General features: G+C 36.1%; 1 protein-coding gene and 2 non-coding genes across 3 annotated transcripts in view; all 3 read right to left on the bottom strand.

Annotated features, from left to right (window-relative positions):
- ipo7 (importin 7) overlaps positions 1 to 27,542 on the bottom strand; it is a 48,512-nt gene that overhangs the window by 14,303 nt on the left and 6,667 nt on the right. Inside the window, exons 2-14 of the mRNA XM_056462326.1 lie at positions 22,889 to 22,970; positions 15,600 to 15,753; positions 15,351 to 15,509; positions 10,890 to 11,046; positions 10,697 to 10,786; positions 7,955 to 8,049; positions 7,684 to 7,768; positions 7,455 to 7,589; positions 5,634 to 5,733; positions 5,462 to 5,538; positions 2,638 to 2,754; positions 1,259 to 1,348; positions 995 to 1,160 (exon numbers count right to left, since the gene is read on the bottom strand). Coding sequence (XP_056318301.1) covers positions 995 to 1,160; positions 1,259 to 1,348; positions 2,638 to 2,754; positions 5,462 to 5,538; positions 5,634 to 5,733; positions 7,455 to 7,589; positions 7,684 to 7,768; positions 7,955 to 8,049; positions 10,697 to 10,786; positions 10,890 to 11,046; positions 15,351 to 15,509; positions 15,600 to 15,753; positions 22,889 to 22,970 — 1,507 coding nt within the window. The remainder of the gene's footprint in view (positions 1 to 994; positions 1,161 to 1,258; positions 1,349 to 2,637; positions 2,755 to 5,461; positions 5,539 to 5,633; positions 5,734 to 7,454; positions 7,590 to 7,683; positions 7,769 to 7,954; positions 8,050 to 10,696; positions 10,787 to 10,889; positions 11,047 to 15,350; positions 15,510 to 15,599; positions 15,754 to 22,888; positions 22,971 to 27,542) is intronic.
- LOC130233039 (small nucleolar RNA SNORA23) lies at positions 2,819 to 2,999 on the bottom strand. The gene has a single exon (XR_008838180.1). It is a non-coding gene; the product is annotated as a small nucleolar RNA SNORA23 (small nucleolar RNA).
- LOC130233040 (small nucleolar RNA SNORA23) lies at positions 10,439 to 10,619 on the bottom strand. Its single transcript, XR_008838181.1, has one exon. It is a non-coding gene; the product is annotated as a small nucleolar RNA SNORA23 (small nucleolar RNA).

Below are 27,542 nucleotides of genomic sequence, written 5' to 3'. Positions count from 1 at the left end.
GCAAGTAAATGTTGAAATTTCCATTTTTGGGTGAACTAACGCTTCAATGGTCCTACAGAAAAGAGCCACAAGCAGCATGAATGAAACAAAATCAAATCTCAGGACAAAGTCTGCAACATAATTCCACTTGAGGCTTTCTCCACAGCTATGAAGAACAAACCTTTTCTATTTTATCAGACCTGGAATCCTTTCTTTGAGACTCAGCCTGGACAAAAGAATTGTAATATGCCTTTTTGTGAAATAATTTTGCATTTTGTCATTTTTTATTATTATTTTTGTTTGTTTAATAAAAATTCAATTTTATTTATTATTTTTATTATGATTTTTCATGTGGGGGTCAGGATTCAAATTATTGATGGATATTATCGTATTACTCAATGTAATTTTCAGACATGTTTTTGCACTAAAAATGTAAAAAATAAAAAAATAAAAAAACTTCAGGACAAACCTTTAGACGAATTATCGATGTATTTTCCCAAATCAGGGTTTTGTGAATTCTATATTTGATTAGAGATAAATATAGATTATATATTTGATTTACAAGATACTTGACTCCAGTTTTGCCTGGAACTACAAACTGAGATATGCATTTAAAAAAAGACCAATAAAACAAACATAAGAGCTAAATTATCAGATTTTAGTTTGTTCCAAAATATTTTTAGTTTCGACTTGCTGCGATACTTTCAAATGACACTTTTTATATTATTTTATATTAATTATAACATAAAAAGTCATGAAATTAATGACTAATAATAATAAAATAAACTAAAATATGCTATTCTCCATTTAAGTTTTCCTGTATTTTTGATTTTGGGGTAGTTTTCTTTTTTTTTGCACAATATAAGATTTCCTAGCCAATAACGAAAGTTGATTATTCAGAGTGATCTTGCCAAATTCTTAGTAATTGCATAGTAAATTAAGTATTATATGACTAGCTTCTATTTTTAGCCCCATTTATTCAAGATTTCTTCAAGAAAGAGAAGTAAACCTTTACCTTTCTCCTGATTGCTGACGAGGACCTGGAGGGCGATGGCAGCCTCCACTTTAACCGGAAGCTCATTGTCATTGATCAGACAATTGCGAGTGAGCTCGAGGGCCACCTGCAGGTTCTGGTCATTCTTGAACTTGACCTCACAGAAGTAATGAAGTACCCAGCAGGCCTAAACAAAGACAGAATCACCATTAGTGTTTGCACCACTCCAGCTGTTCCTTAAAATAAGAACTGCTCTTTAATGTGGTAACAGTTATAGACTCTCACCCTTGCTCTCATGTAGCCCAGCTCACTGCGGAACAGAGGGAAGACATGATTCTGCAGCATGAACTCCATCTGGTCTTTGTAGATCTTCCTCTGAAAATGCAGGGGAAACAATTAACAAGAATGCAAAATCAAAGAGCACAAGTTATTCTAGTCTAAATTGTGGAATGTAAATGATTTGGAAGTGTTTTTAAGGGCTGTTTTAAGTTATTTTACTAGTACAATTCTACGGTGGCCAAGAGGGCTCATACCAACTGCAAGTTAAGAGAAAATTAAAAATAAAGGCAAATAGAAAAACACTAACAAACTGAGAAAAATATCATCAATTTGACAACAGACATGCATGTAAACTTTCATGTCTTGGGATGCTACAAAGTTATGAACCTGGCTGCTTCCTGTTTAGAGTCAGCGGTTTTGTCAGCGATCTAAGGTCACTGTTTTGGTTATTTTTAAGACAGTAGTGGTGACATTAAACAGGAAACAGTTGGGTCTGTCTTTTTTGGGGGACACCCCCCTGACACATTTTCGTTGTGATCTGTGCTATTTGCAGTGTGTTTCTATATTTGCATGTGTTGAGAATCTGCATAGACATCTGCTGTCAAATTGATGAAGACGCTTTCACCACGTTAATGATTCTACAGCATATGCATTTGATTTCTTAAAGAAACACTACTTTTTTGGCGGGGGATGGGTAGGGGGGGGCTCATATCACCTTCCCTTAGAGTTAAAGTTGAGTATTACTATTTGTTAATCCCTTCAGTCAATCTCAAAGTATGGCGAGAGCACTGAGCATAAATCACTAAATCGAATTGGACTATTAGCATCTTACCCAATTTTCAAAAGAAATTTAGTTTGGAACTTCTGTAGTTACATTGTGTATGAAGGTTAACCCAAAACGAAAAGCTGCTATTTTCTAGGCTGATATAGCTAGGAACTATACTCTCATTGTGGCATAATGATCAAAGAATGTTGCGCCATATAATTGCTGCAGCAGGCAAAAATGATATCTAAAAATAATCCCCAGCTATGTAGCAGCACTACGTAATATCATTGCACTTGCTACAGAGGTAGGGAACTTATGGCTCGCGAGCCACATGTGGCTCTTCGACCAAAAATACGTGGCTCTCCAGCTCCAGCGGTCTCCTTTCAATAATATTTTACAGTTTAAAAAATAGCCATCACTAGAAATCAGTTTCCTATTGAAAATACAATCGCAATTTCAACCAATGTACGCGTGCAGTGCTGTGGATAAAATTGAATTGCGACACTAATGAAGTGCAAATGCATGTGCGTGGTTTATTATTAATTATTAATAAAAAAAAAACATTTACAAAAAAAAAAAAAAAGACAAGTTTAGTTGTGAACTTGTCTAGCAAAATCACCTTGAGTAGAATCTCAGCTAGTGAGCCGATCATATGAAGAGCTCCGTCTTTTTTCCTGGGATCAGTTGCGGGATCTGTGAGGATCTGATAACAGAAGCCCATTGACTTCTGTAGCACCTGTTGTTACACAAGAAAAACATAAGTCAAAACACAAATCCTCATCATTTATGTCATGTGCAGATTTTGTTGGAGACTATGGAGGCTGGTCAGTGGTGGATGGTCATTTAGACAACACTAGGCCAGTACTATGATCTCCGTTGGCTCTGTGGCTGTGAGTGCGGTGTGAGAACCGTCCCACAGTCTGCAAGACACAGACCGGAGACGGCACTAAACGCAGACAGACACTACGCACACCATTCACCCACAGCCAATTGATAAACACTTCAAAACACAGGCTGCTACAGGATGCATGTGTTGATAAAGGAGTTAAACGAGTGAGTGATAAGTAATAAATGAGTGATAAACTAGTAATCTTGTTCGTTTTCAATGCCTTTCCTGCAATGGTCCGAAAGAAAACCAAAGCTATAGTTTTCCTATGAGGCAATGTTGTCATGACATCCAGTCAGCAAATGACTTTTGCCATAATCGCACGACACTTAACCGCAGGTAGCATTTGAATGGTTTAAAAATAAATAAATACATTTAAGAAAAGTTGACAAAATAAATAAATTAATAAAGATGACTGGACAGACGTATGCGCTCTTTTTTTTTTTTTTTTCCAATCCACCACAAAACTGTTCTGTTTGATTTGTAATGAGTTGTGATTAGTGGAAGTGTCAGACATGTTTTTTAGACTTTTTTTTTTTTAACTGATGGAATAGACCAAAAGGGCCATTTCGTACATTAGACTGCTATGTGTTTTGCACCATGTTACATGTGACCTTTGGTTGTGTTTTGTGTGTCACTTAGCTTTTGTTTATAAAAAAAATGCTGACATTGAAAGTGTCAATTTCTGTTCTGCCACCTTTGCACTTGTTAATGTATATATAAATGCAAAAGGAACTTCAATCGACCATTTAAAAGAGGCTTTACATGCATGTTTATTTAAAGCATGTTTTTGTTAGAACCAATTTTTCCAGTCCATTGACATCGACAAATTCAGATGTGGAGATTGAGACTTACAAAGCATGTGGGCTCTTAGACAGCGTTCGTTCAATCGATCAACAGCGTTCGTTCAATCGATCGACAGCGTTTGTTCGACAGCATTCGTTCGCTCTATAATGTTCTCTCAGTCGATCGATGGTCGTTCGTTGGACAATGTTTGTTTGATCTATCAACAACGTTCATACGAGTTTAACAACATTCGTATGATAGTATGAGTTCATTCGATCAATTGCCAACATTCGTTTTGATCATTCTATTCATCATTTTAATAATTTCTGAAATTAAGGAATATATATATATATATATATATATATATATATATATATATATATATATATATATTCACAAATATTTTTTTCATTAATTTTAGAAAGTTATATATATAAATCTCAATTAATAATGAGTTAATTGTCAACAATGAGTATGCCCATGTACTACATGGTTTCTGCTACATTCATTCTTCCATGGTGGGGCGCCACACCAAAATTCACCCCGCCACTGCAAATTTTTCTGTAATCGTAGTAGTGCTGTGTGTCATTTGTTTAACCCTTTAAGGTGACGTACTGACTGACTGACAGGGCTGCGTGATGCGTGAGGCCAGCAAACACGACGTAGCTTTCAGTTAAGATGAACACAGTTTCCATAATTATATTGTATGGATAATAGATAATGATTTATAACACTTTAAAATTTATGGACGACTTTATCTTACTGGAGTTTATGGCTATTTCACTTCAGGACGCTATGAATGCCGCTCGGTAAGTCTATTAGATACATTCATAAATATTCCTAGTAAATCTTGTAAATGTTGGAGACATATTCATTACATAAATGCACTAAAATCGCACTTCAGCAGCGATTATTTGAGCGCGGACAAGAAAACCTGCACTTCAGCAGCGATTAGCAAGAAGTTTTGTGCACGAACAGAAGAAATAGGTGCGCAAGCAAAGAGATTTTCATGGTCATCTTCATTTTTTTATTGAAATAACGTCACAGGTAGTTGGTAGATCTGTGTAAAAAGCCCAACAAAGTCTGCCGCCACAGCTGGAAAAAATCCTAGAGGACACTACTAAAATGATGGATGTTTAAGAAAACAATGCGCAAACCTAAAAACTTGCTGCCACCTCTCCAAAGTTGTTTACTGCAGTTAAGATGCATTTGTGCCAAGAAAAAAAATTCTAAAAACGCAGTTATATCTGTAAATGCATCGTTTCATTTTGCATAAGGATTTGTGGGGAACAAGAGACCTAATTAATTTAATAGAAAACTGGACTGACACAATTCCAATTCACTAGAACTTCTATGTTAAGCTGCTTGGACAATCCACATTGTAAAAGTGCTATAAAAATAAAGATGAAATGAATTGAACGAGCACCAACATGTATATCTTTGTAAAACAGATTAAGCACGCTGTAAAAAGACTCTTGCATCAAGTAAATCATTAACTGATCATTAAATCAATTTTCAAAAGTATGATTAACTCCAGGCCAAGTAAAAACCATTAATCAGATTACAAAGGAAGCGCTCGTGGCTCTTTGAGCTGACAGACAAGCTCTTTTTCCACCTGCCGTTAGAAGCATCCAACAGTTCTGTTGAAAGTGCAGCAGGGCGCTGACTGGATACATAAGGACTGGCAGCAAGACATGCACAAAACTCAGCCAAACATAGTCATATCACAGGCCTCATCGTGCCAGATGGCACCTCCAAACCAAACACCCACCTCCTTCCTTTTGTTGCAAGCGGTGAAGAGAAGCGTCTGAGCTGCAGTGGCGGGGGAGATGAAGTCCTCAAAAACATCTAAGGAGGAAGTAGAGAGAGAGAGAGAGAGAGAGAATGAGAAGATCTATTTTCTGGACTTCTATGTAGAAGAAACTTATGGCGGATGTGCGTACCAAATTTCATGCGAATGTACTCGTAAGGGTCTTCCTGCCAGAGCTCTTCATCACTGTCTGTGTAGCACATGAGCGGGAAAACCACGTCCTGAACGATTCCCTGAGAACAGACAGTCAAGTTAATAACAAGAACTTATGAGTTATATATACGCGAGTTATAGTATTAGTACCACTAAGAAAAATATATTGTTTTTAAGAGACAAAATAATCATACAGCTGTAATTAAAACAAGGCGGTAGCCATTTTAAAATAATCAGTATTAATGTGGATGTATGCTGAAGCTTAATACTAAATTAAAGTCATGTTTATTTATTCATTTTTCTTCAGCTTAGTCCCTTATTTATTAGTCCACAGTGGAATGAACCGCCAACTATGAAGTTGCCGGGACTTGTGTTAGTTTGTTGACGTACTTCTAACAGAAAAAAAATATTGAGTAGGGGGCAGGGCTTTCTCTTTGTACATCAGTCCCTCATTTCAAACCAACAGTAAGGACGTGGTTAAGAATATTGTGGCTAAGGCTATCAAACTGGTGCCACCAGTTGCACAACTGGCACAAGCAAAACATTGTAATTTTGATTTGATCGAGACATGAAAGCCCATACACAATGGGTCAAGATTTTCCTATCCCGCTTTTTGCTGATGTTAACTTGTCGTAAACAGTGATGGGAATGACGCCACTATAAATAAATGGCAATACTTTATTCAGTAACGAGTAATCAAATGTTAGTAGTTAATAGTTACTTTCCCTGGTAATTAGTTACTTTTATAAATATGTAATTCAGTTACTGTTTGTGAGAAGTAACTATAACTAATTACTCTTTTAAAGGAAGGCCCCCAACACTGGTCGTGAATAACCAAAGGGGCACCAATGTGAGCGTACAGTTCAACAATCAAAACACCAGGCGTAGAAGAGCAATTAAAATAAAAATACCTCAAACTTGTTCTTTTTTTGGTTCGAAGCACCACATTATGATTTTTTTGTTCACATCCCTGGAGCTGCTGAATTTACAGAAAATTTAAGATCTGCAAATTATGACTTCGTTTCTTTTTACTCCGTTTGACAGAAGAACAGTACAACTGTTGATGTCAGGCTTCCCACGCTTTTATGAACAGCAGATTCAAGGACTTTTTAAAGCACCATTACTTTTAAATCAAGCACCTTTGTTATTTATACTCCAGCACATGCATCACCAAGAAAGTCCTTACTTCATTTAACATTTCACTTACACTTAATATTTATAAGTAAAAAAAATTAACTTTCAAAAATTGACTCCTTTAAACAGTCATGTTCATAGAACTGGTAATACTCAAATGTGGTTTCTGCAATATGGATCAAATGTGCACTATTTGTGTTATTGTAGTTCTGTTCTGTTTTTGAAAACTAAGTACAATTGTTGAAATAAAACCATAAACATTTTTTTGCAAATTTTATTCAAGCACTTTCAAGGACCTATGTTTGTTTAAGTACTTTGCAGGCCTTGAGTCCATATATATGAAATTCAAGTACTTTCAAGAAGCATGGGAACAATGTGACATAACACCATAAACATAATTCAAATCTAATTCAAGCACTTTCAAAAACCTGTTTTTATGTAAGGAGTTGAATCAACACCTTGATTAGTTGGATCAGCTGTGTTTGATTACTGTTGGAGCAAAACTGTGCAGAGCTGCGGCCCTCCAGGAATTGCATTTAAGACCTATGTTCTAGGTATACTAGAAATTTCAAGGCAGGTATGTTGAAGGACGTTGGAGCTAAACTACACAGGACATCAGCCCTCCAAGAGCAAGTTTGGACACCGCTGATCTAAACCATATACATACTTGGATGTGTGGCTTTAGGTTCTTCCAGGTGACGGCATGTGCGATTCCCTGGTTGATGTAGTTCAGTGTCTGCTGCAAGACTCTAGGAGCCACGTATTGCTTTTCCTTATACTGGTACAACACTTTCAACAGTACCTACAAGAACCAAACAGAGCCAAAAGGTCATGATTATCTCAACATGCGTCATCTTATCAACCCACTAAACAATCTATTGACGTCTTGTGTTTACCTGCTGCGCAGCCACGGCATAACCCTTAAGGAAAAGCTCTGCAAACTCCGTGTACTCTTTGGTTGTGTTGCCAGGGCTGCCATACCTTAGGGGCAAAAAAAACATTCATGAAAACCCAGTAATGGTTTCAAAAACACAAGACCTTGGGCTGAAAATAACTAAACCAGTCTTTCCAACTGCTCGGCGTGGGATGGGATTCAAATGGACCATGAGTCATCAGCGAGAGCTTTATCTGTAGCGTTCCTGGGAGGAAATTATGTTAGTACTTTACCTCTCAAAGAGCCGTGCGAGGATGTGAAGGGCCCACTTCTTGCACTTCCACCAGGGCAGCTCGGGCCTCTCATCTTCATCTACCTGAAGGGTTTCCTGCAAAGCCACACAAAAGCACTATAGAAGACCACATTTTCATCAAAAGTAAACAGCAAAACGTAAATTTGAACAAACTTAATAACGGTAGCATGCAAGGACGCCAGAATATAATAATGAACTAGGCCTGCAGCTAATGATTATTTTGTGATAATAGATTAGTCAGGCGATCATTTTAATCGGATTATTATAACAAAATTCTAAAATAAAGTGATTTTGTTTTTATATAAAACCGTAAATCAGGGTATTACTTTTGTAAAAATTTATACCTTAAGTACAAAAGCCACAGTGTTCATTTAAAATTGACATTTTAAAGCTTAAATAAAAAACTACGCTTTTTTTTTTTTTTACAGAAATACTTCACCTAATAAATTGCAAAATATAAATAAATCAAATAAATCAAAACGTGTGATGTTCTAGGGCTGGGCGATAAAATCGGTACCGGAATTTGACCAAACAATTAAAAAAAAAAAAGTGACAGCTGAGCGCGCGGCTTTGAAGTAACGCCAATAAGTTTAGGGGCCAATCACGCCGAACCTGCTCTTTGAGTTGAGCCAAGTGGTGCCTTTTTAAATGATTTACTAACGACCGCGAGCGTTTTGCGCACCACTTATGCGCGCTACACGCCACAGGCATCTTTTTGCAGTTGCATTTGAAAAAGAGTCAACTCAGAGCGGAAAAATCGTGTTACGTCAGTCGCGTCTTTCATTCTCCAATCAAATGAAAGCAGAGGCGGGGTTTCCGTTAAGGTGACGGCAGTGTTTGTGCTGTCAAGACAACTAAGGAGACTTTTGAAGATGGAGGAGAGACTAGGGGTTGCTGTTTTGAGTTATCTGGAGCTGTATGACTCACAAACCTTGAATTTCGCAATATTATTAAATATTAAAATCATACCAATATCAACAGCAGCACTCACGCACAATACCCAGCTGATTCATATATTCGTTGCATAGCGACAAAGCACAGCGTGCTCCTTTTTTCATGCGAGCATAAATTAAGAAGATTCAGTGTGGTGCGCCTCGCGTTTTTAGAACGTAAAAGCACGTTCGGTGTGATCAGGCCTTTAGGGTGCAAGTTTGTCATTTCCAATGGAGGTGCGTGACTTGCATGACACGTGTATGGAAGCGACACGCCAACGTTGTGCAAGCGGCAAACACGTGACATGCGCGCATTTTCCAGATACACCTAGTTGAAAACATCTGGACTTTTCCGAATGCCGCGAGCGCACCACGATTCATGCAAGTAGAACCAATCTGCTTTACACACTGCATGGAATACACACATTTCAGTAATAACGGCAGACTAATTATTATCAGACAAACACGGCGCATACAAACACAGCAACGCTTTTTACTTTTCTCAAACTAGTTATGAGATGCACCAGGGGAGCACAAGCGCCAAGGAAAATTGAAGATGGTGCAGGAAACCAGGAGCTCACTTTTTTTTACACATTTGAGTTTTGGTTTGCGTAATCACCACTTCAGGTCATAAGAACACGCGCAAAAATGAGTGCCTTATAGCAGCAGAGGGGAGACTGTAAATTAAGGATGCAAGGATGTCGCCAGAGTGGCTTTTTGGTTTCTTTTCTTGTGCATCTCAGCCACTAGCTCCTCGTATGAAAGAGTTTTTAGCATAGCGGTAATGTAGTCAACCAACTTCACAATTTGTAAAGTTGCAATGTGTATGTAAATAATGATGGATAGTTCCTTTACATGGAAGCTCAGATTTTATTATCATAATTAGTGTTGTTGACGGAGTTTGAGGTTTACTGTATTATTATTATTCACACCTTAAAGTTTGCCTTGATTGTTCAGCATGTACACTTTACCGTTGCACACACTTTGTAACATTTTATCTATCAAGTTTAAGAGTCTCTTTAACACTTATGCTTATTTTATTATAAAGAGATCAGATATTGTTTAAATATTTTTGTTTTTGAATATTAAAACTAATTGCTGTCATAATGTTGATAAATTAAAATAAAGTGGTTAAATAAATCCTAATATTCCTAAATGAATTGTTAAAATATTCTATATTTATCAATATCGAATGATATGAAACATGGTTTTGTGATACTTTTTTGCAATAACGCCCATCCCTATGTTGTTCTATTACATTGACTATGATTATGAAATCAGGACAAACACGATGACAAAAATATTAAGCAGCAGAATTTGTTGAAATGAAGTATAAATAATAAACAATAAATATCCATTTTTGAAACAAAGGCAGAGGAACAGAACGCTTGCTGCTCAGTGCACAAATCTAACATTATTAGCCTTCGCTTAAAACCACAACATTGACCAAAACAATACCAACAAACCATGAGCAATCTGTACCGTTGCTCCCCTAATAGCATGTCATTGGTTTTTACGTAGGATGGATTGGGTTTTGTTGGAGACTATGGAGGCTGGTCAGTGGTGGATGGTCATTTAGACAACACTAGGCCAGTACTATGATCTCCGGTGGCTCTGTGGCCATGAGTGCGGTGTGAGAACCGTCCCACAGCCTGCAAGACACAGACCGGAGACGGCACTAAACGCAGACGGACACTACGCACACCATTCACTCACAGCCAATTGACTGATATTAAAATCTATTGCTGTAAACACACAATGCATTATGGTAATCGAAAGCACAATCTTACTTGAGGAACGTCTCGGTCCACAACCGTCTTCAGAATCTCCATCCACTCAGTCAGATTCTGTCTATTAATAAGCTCCAGAGGGAGGTTGTACTGTAGAAATTTCAATCAATCAATTAATTAATGCAAAACAGACACAAACAACCGGATAAAGCTTTATTCTAGATATTGTAGGCATCAGAGTTGATGGTAGTACCTGGAAGAGAGCATAGAGGATCTTTAAGATCTGTTTTTGTACCAGGACAGAGTCAGCACTGGTGTCTGGTAGCAGCTGTATGAACCGGTCCTTCAACATGGGCATGAAGATCTGCATGGCAGCCACCAGTGGCTGGCGCTCTTCTGGCTTCTTATACCTTAGAGAGAAAACAAGACTTTTAAAAGCCATTCACAACAGGTGGAATAGTGTCAATTTGTTTATACTGACTGTGAAATAGATTTTTTTTTATCATTATAAAAGAGACATTTACAGTGGTCCCTCATTAACCATGGGAGTTACGTTCTAAAAACAACCCACATAAGGTGAAATCTGGAAAGTAGTCAGCTTTATTCCTTACTATTATCATATATATTTTAAGGCTGTAAACCCCTCACTATACTGTTTTCTCAGACAGACATTAACAATTTCACACTCCTCTCACGTTTAAACACTCGCATAACTTTTACCTTCCTTTAGCATGTCCAAAAGTTCAACATTTTGTGCTATTGTTAGCATCTTCCTCTGCCAAATTTGTTAAGTTAATTCTGCACAGTAAGATTCCATTTGTTAACATCAGTTAATTAAGCTAAAGTCAATGTAATGACTACTACAAAACATTTATTAATCTGTTAATTTATTAATGCTTAGTAACGCATTAAAAACAACAATTGTTTTATTAAATGGAGTATTTAAAGGTTACTTGATTTTTATTAACCTAACATCTATGCTATCACCATTTCTTTTTGTTGACTTTAATGCATTATCCTTCTATGGCTTGAGTGTCCATACGTGGACAGCACATTTTAGCTTTTAAGTGGCTATTTAAAATACATTGAATGTTTTATATTTTGTTAGACATACAGTGTCATCCTGCAACTATTTTGCAGCATTTGAAATGTCCCGAACCCTATTTTTAACGGTATAAAATGGGGGGAAAATTGTTTTTACTCTCTGATAGTCAAAGCAGGTTTAAAAAAAAAATTATTTTAAATATTCATTAAAAAAAAACATTCAGGAAAAGGTGTTTTTAGAGTAAATTGGAGTCCACATATATGAACATAATTTTTCTCTAAAAGTACATCATATCAAAAGACAATACTTAAGATTTGTATACTAATTAGGTTCCAATAGGCCCAAATAGCAAAGAGAAATAAAAAAATGCATGTAAAAAAACACCTTGGGCCTTAAGAGGTTAACATTAACTAAAGAGACTTTATTGTAAAGTGTTACCTATTGCATTTTTTTATAGCTAAATTTGCTTTAAACATTTATTTACTCTAAACATGTATGCGCAGTATTTTTTGGCTATTGGCTGTTAAAAGTAATAGGTATACCTGAAAATTGTGACTTTTGTTCATTAACTCAGTACAGTAAGTTTCTATTTGTTAGCATCAGTTAATTTAGCTAAAGTCAATGCAATACCTGCTACAAAACATTTATTAATCTGTTAATGTATTAATGCTTAGTAACGAAAAAAAAAAAAAAAAAAAAAAAAAATTCAACAACTGTTTTATTAAATGGAGTATTTAAAGTTTACTTGTATTTTTAGGGTGCATTCACACTATGCTATCCGAACCATGTCCAGGCACATTTCCTGGTTTGTTTGACAAGTTCGAGTACTCTGAATCAGCCCAGGTGTGGTTCAGTTGGCTGGCCCTAGCCCGGTTGGAAGAGGTGTGCCAGAGTGCGGTTCAGTTGGGCTTTGGCAGGGTACGTTTGTAAGTACAAAGCACACCTGAGCCTGAAACTGAAGACACCATGTAACTTTTAGGGGACTGTTTCATATGGATTTATTAATCATTCTTTTTAACGAACGCGAACTTTCATAGTTTATCAAAGATGCAAACCCCTCGCTGCACCTTCAGCAAACCACTTAATACCTGCATCACAAGAACTTTTATGATAATTTATTGAGCGTCAAAAGTTGTGGATCTGTTGGGCAAAATAATTTGACTCTGTCACTGTATCCCCTAAAACGATATAACTAAAGCAATCTCCACTATGCTGAGCAAGAGTCCCAAATGACTAAAATGATATAACTAAAAGCAATGTCCATTGTGCTTCTCTTCTGTTAATCCTAACAGTCCCATCATCAATGATGTGCACGTGCACAGGTTCAGAAGGCAAAAGCAGTGTAAAAGCAAACTGTACCTAGTGTGAGCACACCCTTATTAACTTTAACAACTATGCTATGGCCATTTCTCACTGCTGAATTTAATGCATTAAGATTTACTAAAGAGATTTTATGGTAAAGTGTTACCTATTGCATCTTTTTTATAGTTAAATATGGTTTAAACAATTATTTACTCTAAGCATGTATATACAATATGTATAATATTTTTTTGGATTATTAAGTAACCTTTTTGCAGCTTAGTGAGGAGTATCAAACTCACGTCCAGGACGGCCGCAGCCCTGCACAGTTTAGTTCAACCCTGCTCCAACATACTCCTGCCGCAGTCACACTAGTGTTTGAGGATTTAAAATTCTGTTCTACAGCGGTGAGAAAAGAGGCGGGATTAAATTTTTTTTTTTAAATGAGCGATTGGTCCATATTTTACATTTCTGAACAGAAATGTCATGTTTTGATCTTCAATTGGTCTCACGCAGTCACGTGATGCGATTTTACAGGTCAGATATCACCAAGCTTGAACTTTACAGAGCAGCAAACTACGAAACTTGTCGCACGAGTTTGTTGCAGTATGCGTTTCCAGTCTGACACATGTGTATGAATGGAAGTCTATGGGGAGAAAAGTGTAGTGTGACCGTGGCTTTACCTGATATTTTCGAACAAGCCTGAAGGACTCGATTAGTTTGATCAAGTGTGTTTAATTAGGGTTGTAACTAAACTGTGAAGAGCTGCGGCCCCTCATGAGCTGAGTTTGCCTATGGCTTAGGTGAATACCATGATAATGCCATTTATCGTGATAAACGCTTCAGCAATCAATTGCAACGAGAACATTTGATCAGAGTAGAAGCCCAAGTATAATCAATGTTTTTTTTTCTGCTGTTGTGGTTATGAAAGCACCTTTAATAATCAGCGCTACCCACTGAATAAGTATCTCAGCAGCATGTCATGATTATGACCAGAGGTAATATTATAGGTGGGGATAGATAATTTTTTTAAATCTAGATTAATCTCACTGTAATCTTGGAAATATATTAAATGGCTCATTTCAATTCTGCCGAAGGCATTCAGAATGCGTGTGCTATCCAAATAATGACTAAATTAAGTCTTTGAGAACGGGTTTCTCAAGCCAGGTGGCGCATTAGACCAGAGGCTCATCTCCTGTTTCGTAAATGCATCACAAACTGCTTAAGAAACAGTTCTACTATAATAATTGGTGAGGAAAATAAATTATGTTCAATAAGATGTACTTGTGTTTATTCAGTTAAACATGAATTTTAAACTGTAGGCCTACAATAGCTTGAAACAGCGATTTTTTTATTTTTATTACCTTAATCCGACTTAAGTCATAACTGAACTAAACAGAAATGGAAGACATGCATATGACTTATGCATATATTGTATGCACATATTAGTGGCATTATAAAGTTAACACCGCGATCAAATTATTATTGTCATGTAGGACTTTGCCATATTTTCCGACAAGATTCACACACAAGGCTGTTAGTAAAGGACCACACACACACTTTACGAAATGCGGAAGTTTATCCTTTCCATTTGGCATGCGTTATTAAATTCCGTAACACTCTCACCAGTCCTTACTCCTTTTTTGCGTCTAATATCCTAGTTTGTCACGGGAGCATGAATGAACTGTTCATGAGTTAAAGTGAAACTGCCGAACTGCAGTTAAAGTCACCCAAAATACAGGAAACTCTTACATGAAAGCACTTCACGTAAACACCTTAAATTTTATTATTGTCTATTAAGGTAAACAACTAGATTTCAGATGTCCATGTAAGCGTGGTCAGTAGTGTCTTCGAATTAAGTGAAAGATCCAGTAGAGCATCCTGCTGATTTGATTCAGAAGGGCACTTTTTTTGTCAGACGGCTCACCAGTCAGGTATACATCCACTCTAAAATATCAAGGGCAAAGTCATCATAGCTTGCGCATAATAGACCCAGCTCCCAACCCAACTTTGAGAATAGATTAACGATGATATTTTTTTTTTTTACGATAAGTGTTGATAAGATAAGAGTCTCGCGTTAACGATAAGAGTCTCGAGTTAACGCAGATAACGGCCCACCTCTAATTAATAATATATATATATATTAATTATATATAATAAAATAAGGATTTCAGTTTGCCTTTTAACCCTGCTACTCTGTTATCACCACCACATTGCCACCTTAGCTATTTTTACAATAATGAATGCAGATCTAACAGAAAGCGAAGGAACATATCGACTGTAAAATATTAAATGAGACACTGTGTGCCAAATCCTGATTTCTCAGATCCATTCACAAATCAACCTGCAAGCGCTTCACAGTTCTCTTACTCGTAGTTCTTCACCAGCTGGTAGAGGCACAGCAGGATGCCCAGCCAGTAGGAACTGTTATCAGACTGCAGATACAAGCCAATCTTGTCCACAATAGCTGTCCATCTACCGGGGTAGTCATGCTTAATCATGTGGTGAATGCAAGTTGTGAGTTGCACTCTAGGAAAGAGAAGGGAAAAAAAGCAATGTTAGAAAAGAAAGTGATCCTGCTTTCCCGCACGTGCTTGCACTGGTGCGTGTGTGTGTTACCTGATGCGCTCTGGGGATTGGATGATGGCCTCCACGATGTTATCTCGTATGAACTGTCTGTCCGTTTCTGGGATGGTACTGGTAGGTGCTTCAGTGTTTGCGTTATCTCCCTCAGTCCAAAACTGTGTCACCATGTTCTTCAAATAGATCACACCTGAATGACAAAGAGAGAGGTCTGAGATAACAGTCGAATTTGGACCCAAAGGCTGTGCGCTGACTGAAATATTAGCATAGATATGGAGCTACATTGTACACAGTGCAAGCTTTTCATTCGCATTTGAGGCTAAAATAGATGTGTGAACTGTTAAGTGCACTTAGCAAGTATAAAAACACCACCCCCACAGGTGTTAATCAAATAAAAAGGTTTTATAAAGGTCATAAGATCTACTGATTTAACTAACTAGGATAATAAATGACTTAAAGGTGCAGTATGCAAGTTTGACACCCAGTAGTGTCTGGTACTAGGTACTGCACCCCTGGTTCAAAACACATGCAAAAGCAGGTTGCCAGATTGAAGACACCAGCAAAAGCGGATTTAAACTGTTCTAAATAAAAGCAATGGCATGTGATAGAAGGAATATTTTCCATATTAAAAGTAGTTTTCGTCCTAACAAACACCAGAAATTTACATCTTCGAAACAACCGGACAAACTATGATGACCTCAGGTACACCTCATGTGCTTTATTCAGTGTTAAACGCTAATAATGTGAGTTTGAATGCCATTTTACATTAAATTTATTCCCATACTACTGAAAGCAGCAGGTAGTTCACCTCAGATCTTAAACCACTTGAAATTGAACTTTAGAACTGACTCGGTGCAAACCAACACATATCAGTGATTCAGCATGTACATTTAATAATTTAAAGAGGTTTAATATGTATTAATTAGATTATAATCCTTACCATTTCACTAGAGCGCAGTAAGTGCACTACTCTGTGCTTCTGAATGGCTGTATTTAAATTTGTCATTTTTTGTCTGGTGCAAACAGCCAAATTGCTTATCACAGCAAATCTAGTCACATAGCGTGTTGTTGGAACACGAGTTTACAATGTAACCTGCTCACCTAATGTTTATGCTTGTAATATTTGTATTATTTGCTAATTAATTACCATCTCATGGGGAACTCTAAATCTGCATTTCATTTCAGAGTCTGCTACTGTCCACCGGAGGTCACATTTCGGTCACGAATGCATACTCTAAGACAGGGATGTCAAACTCAATTCCTGGAGGGCCGCGGACCTGCACAGTTTAGTTCCAGCCCTGCTTCAACACACTTACCTGTATAGGTTTCAAACAAGACTGAAAGACTTAAATAGTTCGATCAGCTGTGTTTAATTAGGGTTGGAACTAAACTGTGCAGGGCTGCGGCCCTCCAGAAATTGAGTTTGACATCCCTGCTCTAAGAGCCTTCATGACTGAACGAATGAAATACTCTGTTTTCCACAAAGGCAATCCTGTGGGCTGAAATATAATTGGCTAAACTGGCATTTGCTGGTTTAAATTACCAAAACAAAGACAGCCGTTCTGGTACGTAACGCACATTTTCAAAGCAGAATATCTAACATTGCAGATATTTAATAGACATTCCAAGTAAACAAACATATTATGGTAAATTTATGCTGTAAAAAAGTGAAAACTTACATTCAGCACCTTAAATTGTCATTTAAAGAGATTGTTATAAGATAATTTACAATAAAAATAAAACATTTGCTAGTAATTTACACTCTGCCTTTCACAATGTAGGAGACTTTTACTTCAAAATTGAGCTTTTCTTTTAAGATTTCTATAAAAGTACATTAAAGATTTGTAAGATATTTTCTACATTAAAGATTTACCTCCTTGCTGATTCATAAAATCTTTTAAAAAATAACTACATACAGGTGAAACCACCACACTGTTGTGAACACATTGAGGACTTGTTTGCTGAGGCTATTGACCTTATTCTTCAATGTGGAAGGGCGCTCATTTTTGCGATTGTTTTAAAACTTCCGATTGAGTTGCCTTTGAGAGAAAAGACTAGGAATAATCAAAGGGCATAAATACTACTTGCTCTACAAACTTGGCATTGCAATACAGACAAAGCAGAATAATATACTAAGAAAATATCAGTTTGCAACATCAAGCAGTGTTTTTAATGTCTAAAATTGTAAGGAAGTGAATTAGACCAGAAATTTCAAGCCAAAACATTGAACTAGTGAACTTTCCTTTTACTTGGGGGAATAAACTGGAATTCTGATACTGTCTAATGTGCTTGAACATGAAATCAAAAGTCTGATTTCATCCAACAAACAAGAGCTGCACATTCAAAATGAAAATCTTACAAAACAAGACAACAAGATTCTTTTGAATGAGCAGATTGTTTACTTTATGGATTATGTATATTAATATTTTGAAGATGGTTGCATCTTTTTTTACTAGTTTAACAAATTTAATTCATCACTGAATTCAATTTAAAGCATATATTTAAAAGGTTGTGTACTTTTTCTAATCAACTAAAAATCACTCCATGTAAATATCTCAGACAAACAGATATAAGGTATTTTTCAATGTCTGTAGACCCCAGTCTAAATACCTTATTGGTGCATTTATTTATTTATACATAATAATCCATTTTATTTTATCCATTTATTTAATTTTTGCATGTATGTATGCATGTATGTTGTGTGTACAGCTCACACTGAAGCAAATAAACAAGCTTAAATATTGCAAAATGTATCATTTGACGCAAAAATTCCAATCATTTGGGTTCCCATACAAACAACTTGATTTCGTCTGTGAAAAGTATTTGAATGACAGGACCTTAAACAGATAGTTCACACAAAAATTACAAATCTGTCATTACTTTCCTATTATTTACTTCATCCAAACCGGTTTGCATTTCCTTCATCTGTTGAACAAAATATAAGGTACTTTGAAGAATGCTGGGGGAAAACAGCTAATGTGTTCCATAGTCGGAGCAATGATTATGGATGTAAATGGCTGTTTCTTTCACAATATTCCTCAAAATATATTGTTGCGTGTTCAACAGAAAAAAACCTAAATGGTAAGTTAAAAATGTTCATTTTTGTGTTAACTATCCCTTTAATATAAATGAAAGGATAACATGAGATTCTGAAAACTCGTTGGCCCAGATAGAGCAAATAAAGACTAAGTTGAACGCGCTTCTCCTTGAACGCCCATGTGATGTAGAGAAAGCCTCAACTATGCCAGGCACTCAATGCAGCTGCGCATCTGTTGAAAAACCCCAGCAGGTGTCTTTGAGGCCTCTCTAGAGAGCTATTCACACAACTTCACTACAAACGCTCATATATTTAGACACACTTAGCATCTGGAGCCTTCATCTCTTCCAGCAAGCAGACAAGTAGAATAAAGTGTGATTGGTTTAAAGAAACATTTTTTTTTTTTTTGCGAATAGGCACATTTTACAAGTCTTCTGCAATTAAATAGTTGAGTTTAACAATTTTTTAACCCATTCAGCTTATGTATGGGTCCAGCAAGAGCATTTTTAGCTTAGCATAAATCATTGAATTGGATTAGACCATTAGAATCTTCGCCTAAAAAATGACAAGAGTTGATTATTTTTTCCCACTTAAGTTTGACTCTTCTGAAGTATACTAAAATGGGGAAAAAAATAAAAAGTTACTATTTTCTAGGCCAAGATAATCTGAAAAACACACATTCCAGCAAAAAAAAGTCTCTGGAGTTAAACTGTTTAATTTTACCATTTTTTAATCCATTCAGCTTACCTAATGGTCTGGCAAGAGCCCTTTTAGCTTAGCATACATCATTGAATTAGATTAGACCATTAGCATCTCGCTTAAAAAATTTCTGACTATTTTCCAATTTAAGTTGGAAGACTATTCTGTAGTGAACAAAGAAAGTTGCTATTTTCTAGAGCATTATGACTAGGAACTACAATCATTCCAGCACAGCATTCAGTTCTTGGCCATACCAGCCAAAAAAAAGTTTCTGTTGGTCTTAGAACATAATGTAGTCACGGAGTCAAGATTTTTTTTTAAAAATTACCTTTTTTGTTCGAGCTAGATGCTAATGGTCTAATCCGATTTAATGGTTTATGCTAAGCTAATAGTGCTCTCACCATAGATGGAGATCATCTGGTTTGAATCAAAATTGCAAAAACTCCACGGTTCAACTAAGGGAGGTGTTAAATGAGCTCATTTCCAAAAAAAGTGTAGTGTTCCTTTAAGCACACAAAGACGGTGCGAGTGCTGAATATGTATCCAGCATTAGCTGACGGGCAGAATGAGTTATATTGGAGACAATCAAACAGCCGACTGATGGTGGATGGGTTCATAGAGCAGGAAGCGAGTAATCCTGCCTGCTGCTGCTGCTGAATCAGCAACTCTCCTCAGTCCTGAATGTGACTGAATGATCCGCAGTCGCACATGCGAACGGCAAACTGTGGTCAGATGATAAATTCTGCAGCTTTTCAATTGCAACCTTCCATTATAGTCTCATCTAATCAGGAATGTGCCACAAAACAATACAGTAATTAAAATACATCTTTGAGAAATATGATGCATCATCGAATTTGGAACTGATTTTATTTTTAAGATGATTTTATGAAAAGTGGTATTGGTTGTCAAAACGGTCATACAGAGACCATCCAAACAAATCCAGCCTCTTCACTATATAATTGGAGTAAATATAAGTCAGATGATGCATAACTATCACATGCAGCAGAACACACTTAATAGAAGCCCTGAATGGACCATGCAAAGACCATTCATACTTATTTTTACACCAGAAATTGGCGTTGAAGCTTTGTGGATGAATCTTACCCTCTGAATGGCTAATTCGATTTTTCCAAATCTGTCAGAGACCACTTATGCTAACTACCAACATCGGCTACATATATATTTATTTATTTATTTATTTTATGATTAGATAGCTAACATTATAGCTACATAGCATGTTTTTACCTGCATGACAAGTGGAACTTGGTTACAAAGTATGGTTGACGCACTGTCGGTTGAAAAAAAAAGGCACTGAAAAATATCCTAAACTAACATATTGGCAAAAAATGTGATTAAAAAAAAAAACAGAGTACAGAGAAGTTACATTTTGATAAATGGAAAGTACAAATTTAAATAAACAAAAATCCCTAATAATCCAGACTTGGACGAAAAAAACTAAAAAACTAAAACGGATTTCAACAGATAACTAAAATGCAGATATTTGAGAAAATTCATGACCCATGGGAACCCTGTTATTGGAACAAAAATAGGATAGATTGTAAATCAAATAAAACTATAATTGCTTCACAAAAACTGGTTACAATATAACTAAACGACAATGTTTGTTTTTTTTATTCTGTGAAAAATAGTTTCAGAGCACTTCTAGAGATAATGAGTGACAGAAATCATAAGCCCCAAGTAACAAAAGAGCAACAGTTTGAGTCATAATTAAAAGAAAAAAACAGCGCTCTCTCGCTCGCGCTCTCTCTCTCAAGTTCCTTTTATAATACTGAGAACTCAAACTCCTTGAAGAATGTACTGTGAGACGCTCCTAACTCAGCTATGAACACTGTTTGCGTTTCACAACTGTCAGTCACAAAAGAAGGATTGGCTATATAATAAAAGGTAAAGTCACTTTTTGTGAGTAATACTAGACTTCAAAAGAGATTCCATAACAGTCATAAATAACATTCCATAAATGCGTTCTTACACATTTTCCAACACTTTCTTGGTGCATTTTCTAACTTTTTTCCAGTACTTTACAAATGTGGCAATGACAAAATATATACTTGTAAATATACTCCATCACATCAGATCAAATGCTATTAGTTATCGTATACTATAGTATTATTTTTTTAAAGGACAGGTTTTGGTTGGATGTTTCTCCCCAAGCACAACATTGAATTACCTTCATTTACTCTGAAATCCCATTTAATTAAATGGATCATCTTTTATCTTAAATGTATTTTAATGTTATGCACTGTTCACTTATGTAGCAGTAAAATCCATGCATTCTGTCTTTATTCTATTTGAAAGCAAAAAGACTTATTTTACTTAAATAGTTCATTATTATTACCCATTTCGTAAGATAAACTATTCATAAAGTTTTTTTCCCCAGTTTCACCCCAGACATGCTCAATGTTTGTCTCTGGTCACTGGGCTGGCCAATCCTGGAGCACCTTGACCGTTTTTGCTTTCAGGATCTTTGATGTGGAGGCTGAAGTAAGAGAAGGAGCGCTATCCTGCTGAAGAATTTGCTCTCTCCCGTGGTTTGTAATGTAATGGGCAGCACAAATGTCTCGATACTTCAGGCTGTTGATGTTGCCATCCACTCTGCAGATCTCCCGCACGCCCATACTGAATGTAACCCCAAACCATGATATTTCCTTCACCAAACTTGACTGATATCTGTGAGAATATTGGGTCTATGCGGGTTCCAATAGGTAGTCTGCAGTGTTTGTGATGATTGGGATGATTACCTTCTGCCACTTTTCCAAATGATCAACTAGAAGTAATTATTTATTGCTCTTACAACTGGGATTGCCGACAAGACTTTTGTCAGGTAGTGTATGGTTTTTGTTAGGATAGAACAACATTTGGCTGATACACAACTATATAAAAATCCAAAATCTGAGGGATCCAAAATAAAAATCTAAGTACTGAGCAAATTCCTTTTAAAATTGTCCAAATTCAAATCTTAGGAATGCATATTACTAATCAAATTTAGTTTTTGCCTACAGAAGTTTGAAGTTAGTAGTTTTCTACAAACATTTGAAATTTGAACATTTTGTCCTAAGACAAGATTGAGTGTTGTTCAATAGTTTTTGGACAACTTTTATTAAAGGTTTTGAACCACTTTAAAGGTTACTACTGTATATTTAGAGTAGAAAAAATACTAAATGTCTTCATTGAATATTATTTGTACATAATATTCTATTAATCATTGTCCTAAAATAAAAACAGATCATTTTTTCCTTTTACCAGAATTAATCCCGTGCAACACAAGACTGGTTTTGTGGTCCCGGGTCACAAATAAGTATTCATTATCTCAGGAAATCTATTGAAATATCTGTAAAATCTACTCCCTTGACTTCATTGACAAATATGTGTGTGTTATTGCTATATTCAAACACGCAGTGACAGAATGTCTCAGCTCTGTGTCAACATATGACATCTGATACTAAAGGCAGACCAGGGCGGCCCATGGAGTGACAGTGGGGAAGACACTCATCTTCAACAGTGTGACAGCAGCAGTCTGAGGAACACTGTTTGCTTTCTGTAGAGAAGAGAGTCGGGATCTTAAACGTACCTGCTTGCCGTACGGGCAAATCCAGCTGTTCAGTCATGGTCAGCTGCAGTAGTGTAGACATAAAGTTCACCTGGCTATGGCCCTGTGGAGAGGAAAACAATCGAAAATGTAATCAAATGTAGGTTAGAGTTCAATAAGCCAAATCTGGCAGAAAAAGCGATTCTGATTTGTACCTTTAACTCTTATTTTTATATTAGATTGATCCAAGGCTTTTGGGAATAAGATATAGTAAGAATTGAAGTGGATCCAAAAACGTTTCTCAAAATTGTCCTAAGACAAGAATGGATGTTGTTCAACTAATTTAAAGGTCCCATGAGATAAAGTTTTTTAAGATGATAGTATCAGTATTGTTAGTTTAAGATATCTTTAACTTAGTGTGCTCCAAAACAGTGACAAAATTCCCGTTTAAGAGGTATAAAACTGATGTAAAGCTTGTAGCTCATCACTTCCGTCTAAATGGATCAACTGTTTTATTCACATCACCTCATACCAGTTTCTCAAATCATGACAATCTAATGCTCTCTAGTATCTTGACATGCCCCGCCCCCTTCAAGATGCTTCACCTTTGATGTGCTTGAGCTTAAGCACTCACATCACACTATTGGCTGTTTTTAAAAGGGGGAGGAGCTATATGGTTCCACCGTCTCGCCACTTGAGATTACGTCAAATATCGAATAGAAATGCACATTTCAAAGCACTTCACGGGACCTTTAAGAAAACTTTTATTAGAGGTTATGATTGACGTATATTGTCGTCTACTTTAAATCAAATGGACAACATTTCTAAAGGAAAACCTTTTTTTTTTTTAGCACTTTTGCTACCAAACTACCAGACTATTACAACAAGGAAGAAAAGTGTAGTTTAAAAATATGTGATGATTCCTAAATGACCCAAACAATTTTTTTAAACAAATGTGTCATAAAAGCATATTGAGAAATCACTCCTATCCAAAATGCAGAAGTTTTTTTTTTACACTGTAGAAATGCACTCAGATCAATGGATGCCATTTTTTCTGGAACATAAATCACGATAAACTAGAAGTCACATCGGATCAAAAAAATATATATTTTTGATAGGAAAAAAAACAACAGATAAAATATAGTGGCAATTTACATTTGAATATTTTATATTTTAGTTATACATTACTCTGTATGAAACAAACAGAAATAATAAACTCCAAGAGAGTCAAAGAAAATGCATTTAAAGACTACATCTGTGCACATTTTTTGACATTATCTACATCACACAAGGATCTCTGGAATAAATCACAGCAAGTTTCATATTATAAACATATTCCAAATATAAAATATATTCCAGAAAATACCATATGTACAAATAGTGTACTATGGTACACACTTTCTATTAACTGACACGATGAACAGTTTACAAACTGTGCGGAACTGAAACAGCATTTCAAGGAACTCCTTGCAATTTACTTCCAAACAAACACCGCATCTACATCTAGACTCTGACACTAAACACCATTAACATAACACAAATTAGTAGTCAGGTTAAGACTTCTGTGAAAAAAAGCCACTCACATCTAGCCAACTTAATTACAATTTATAAAGAGTCACCATTTATGGCCATATCAGTGTTTTTCTTCCTTTTGATGATTTTCCCCAAATAGGGTATATGCAGAAGGGCTTTTAATTTTCAGTAAGGCAGTTCAAGACCTTCCGGTTAACTGTTGAGCCACTTAAGGTCTGTTTTCCATAAAAGTCACTGATCTTCACTGCCTGATTAATATACGAAATAAGATGGGTCTCAGAACGTACAAGCACTACTGCGTTAAATTTCATTGTTCCGTGCCATGTCTTTAAAATACGAACATTTATTTCACCCCAGTATTTCCAATGGAGTTTCTGCACTAGCCTGCTGATCCTGACAGCGCTTGCATTTAAACAGCTTTTCATCTAGTTTTACATGAACAATTTGAATGCTTAAGTCTATTTAACTGATTATATTTAATTACATTAAATACAACATCGATGCTGTAAAAGGAACCTCATGAAATTCACATTAACCGTTTATCAGAAGTTTAACGGTAGGGGAAAAACACTAGCAGTACATATACCAAATAGTGGCATTTTACAGGCTAATCATTTTGGCTGTTGGAAATTGAAAAGTACAGCGCCTATCAGTGTCATTGAGTCAGTCATCCCATCCAGCGCCGACGGATGCACAATTAAGTTTGGCAACGCTTGATGTCACCCACTCAAAGTGAATAGGAAGAATTGACGTTGATGCCCCATGTAAATCAGACGTTACAACTCAGTCTCAAAGCAACCAACTAGGGATGCTCATTTCGGTTAATTTTGCCAACGTTTGCTCATTAACCGGATATTAACTTGTCACTGTTACTTTTTTTTTTTTTAAATTGATGTGTCCATTGTGTCAGACACATTAAATACTGCATTTTAAAATACTGGTTTATTTTAACATGTGAACAACAGCATATAGAAAATATTAACAACAGCACATCTTCAAGCACCAGCAGCGTTTCTAACAGCATAGAAAAACAGAATAAATTAAATAAAAAAAAAATAAATAAATAAATAGTCCTGCCCTATATATCTCACTTAGATGAAAAGTTTAGATTGCAAAATGAAAGCACTGACCGATTCCTTTTTAAGAAGCGGCATATGCTGTTTGTCCAATCATGTTTTTGTTTTTTTTTCCCTGTCAAATAACAATACTAGGCCTCAAATCGATGCTCCACAGAAAATATGCATTTAAACAACGAAAACCCTATCTCTGCTTTCATTTGATTGAAGAATGAAAGAGACACGACTGTCGTAACACGCCTTTTCCGCACAGAGGTGAGTTTTTTTTCAACTGCGAACACAACTTGCGCAACGGCAAAAACACAAGGCGCACAGGGTGCCGCAAAATGCCCATGGCAGTTAGTAAACCGTTCAAAAGATGCGTTCGCTGTGATCAGCCCCTTATGCAGCAAAACTTTAAAAATACAGTATTTTTTAATCATTAACTAATACTATTAATCGGCTAAAAATGCACCCTTTTGGTTAACGATTAATTGGTTATTATGAGCATCCCTACAACCAACTAAAAAAATAAAATAAAAAAATAAATAAATAAAACACTGCGCTGCAAAAACCTTAACAGCTGAGCATTTTTAGAATCTTTCTGCATCACAAAACCATTTCAGTGGACGCACAGCCTTAGAGCTGGGCGATAAGACAAATCTAATTTCACAATACAAGTCATCACATAGCTACATAACAGCATGTACCAATTTTTTTGTAAATTTATTTAATTAAAAGTTGATATACTTTGACAACATGGAAAGGACTATTTTATTTTAAAAGTATATACTAAATTTTACTCATTCAAATGTGATCATATTTCTCACTTTATTTAGAACGTCAGGACAAATGTTTAATTACATTTTTTTAAAATATATTCAAAAAAAGCACTAAATAAAATATAAAATGTGAACATTGTACTTTCAAGATAGCAACTTTCTCACAATGCTCCCATTTCTGTCTGAAAGCCAGTAACAGAGTGTAATATTCTGCTAATGTAAAATGACAAAAAAGCATTACAATGTATTGTGTGACACCACGAAATAAACGATTGAGCATAATATAAATTGACAGACATTTCATTTTGGCCATACAATAAACAGTCACAGAACGCCTAGAGATAATCCTGTGGTGATTCCTTTGTAACCAGCTCTGAATAAACGCACGTAGCTTGAAATGCCATGACAGCGTTCTCACCCGACCACCACAGCGTCAGCACACAGGAATCCAGGCCTGCTGTCCACATGGGCTGTTTGGAGCCCGGCCAGCTTAGTGACTGTGACACAGGAGACTACAGCCGGTATCAATCCTACACTTCGGTGCTCTTCAACCTTTTGACTCCAAGGCCTGCCAAATTGAAAACTCTAACCGTTTCGCATTCTGGAAAGACTTATCAAGCGGTGCAATGACAAAATGACAAGTCACAAATATTCCAGTGGTGCTAAAATGAACGTCAACAAAACTGAGCACATTTGAATCTTCGATAAATGGAAGATTAGTGTTTGTAAAGTGCACTTTGCTTTGCATAAATTCATTTAGACATCACAGCTAGAACTTTCTTTACTGAATGGCACTTTAACATCTGCCCTTATTAGAAGATCTGTGAGCAGTTCCATGCAAATGCCAACCTTGCCATGAAAAAAAATTACGTTTTCACCATAATAGCGAAGGTTTTTTGTAGTCTTGTATTTTACATTACTGTAAAAACTCAAAAATATCTGTCACTGTTTTCAACAATTGTATTTCATTTACCAAAGTCACACAAGGGCCAATTTCTCATCCGTCACATCCATAACGAAGAGATGTCACATCCATAAAGCTTTTTCCTCATAAATGCAAAAACAAAATAAAGTCAATCATGTTTGTTCTATAGAAAGTCGACTCTTTTCCTTTTGATTAGCATTGTTTCTTTTAGGTTGTGCAGTTTAATTCACAGAATTTCTACAAAGTATGTTGTGGGGCTGCTCAATTATGTGAAAAATCATAATCACGATTATTTTGGTCAATTGTAATCACGATTATTCAAAATGATTATTAGTTGACGTCAGAATTATTAGCGCTCCTGTGAATTTGTCATTTTATATATAAATTTCCCAAATTATGTT

This window comes from Danio aesculapii, chromosome 7 (assembly GCF_903798145.1).
Source record: "Danio aesculapii chromosome 7, fDanAes4.1, whole genome shotgun sequence".
Taxonomy (NCBI): Eukaryota; Metazoa; Chordata; class Actinopteri; order Cypriniformes; family Danionidae; genus Danio; species Danio aesculapii.
Note: the sequence above shows the minus strand (reverse complement) of the source record. Positions and strands in the feature narration are given on the sequence as shown.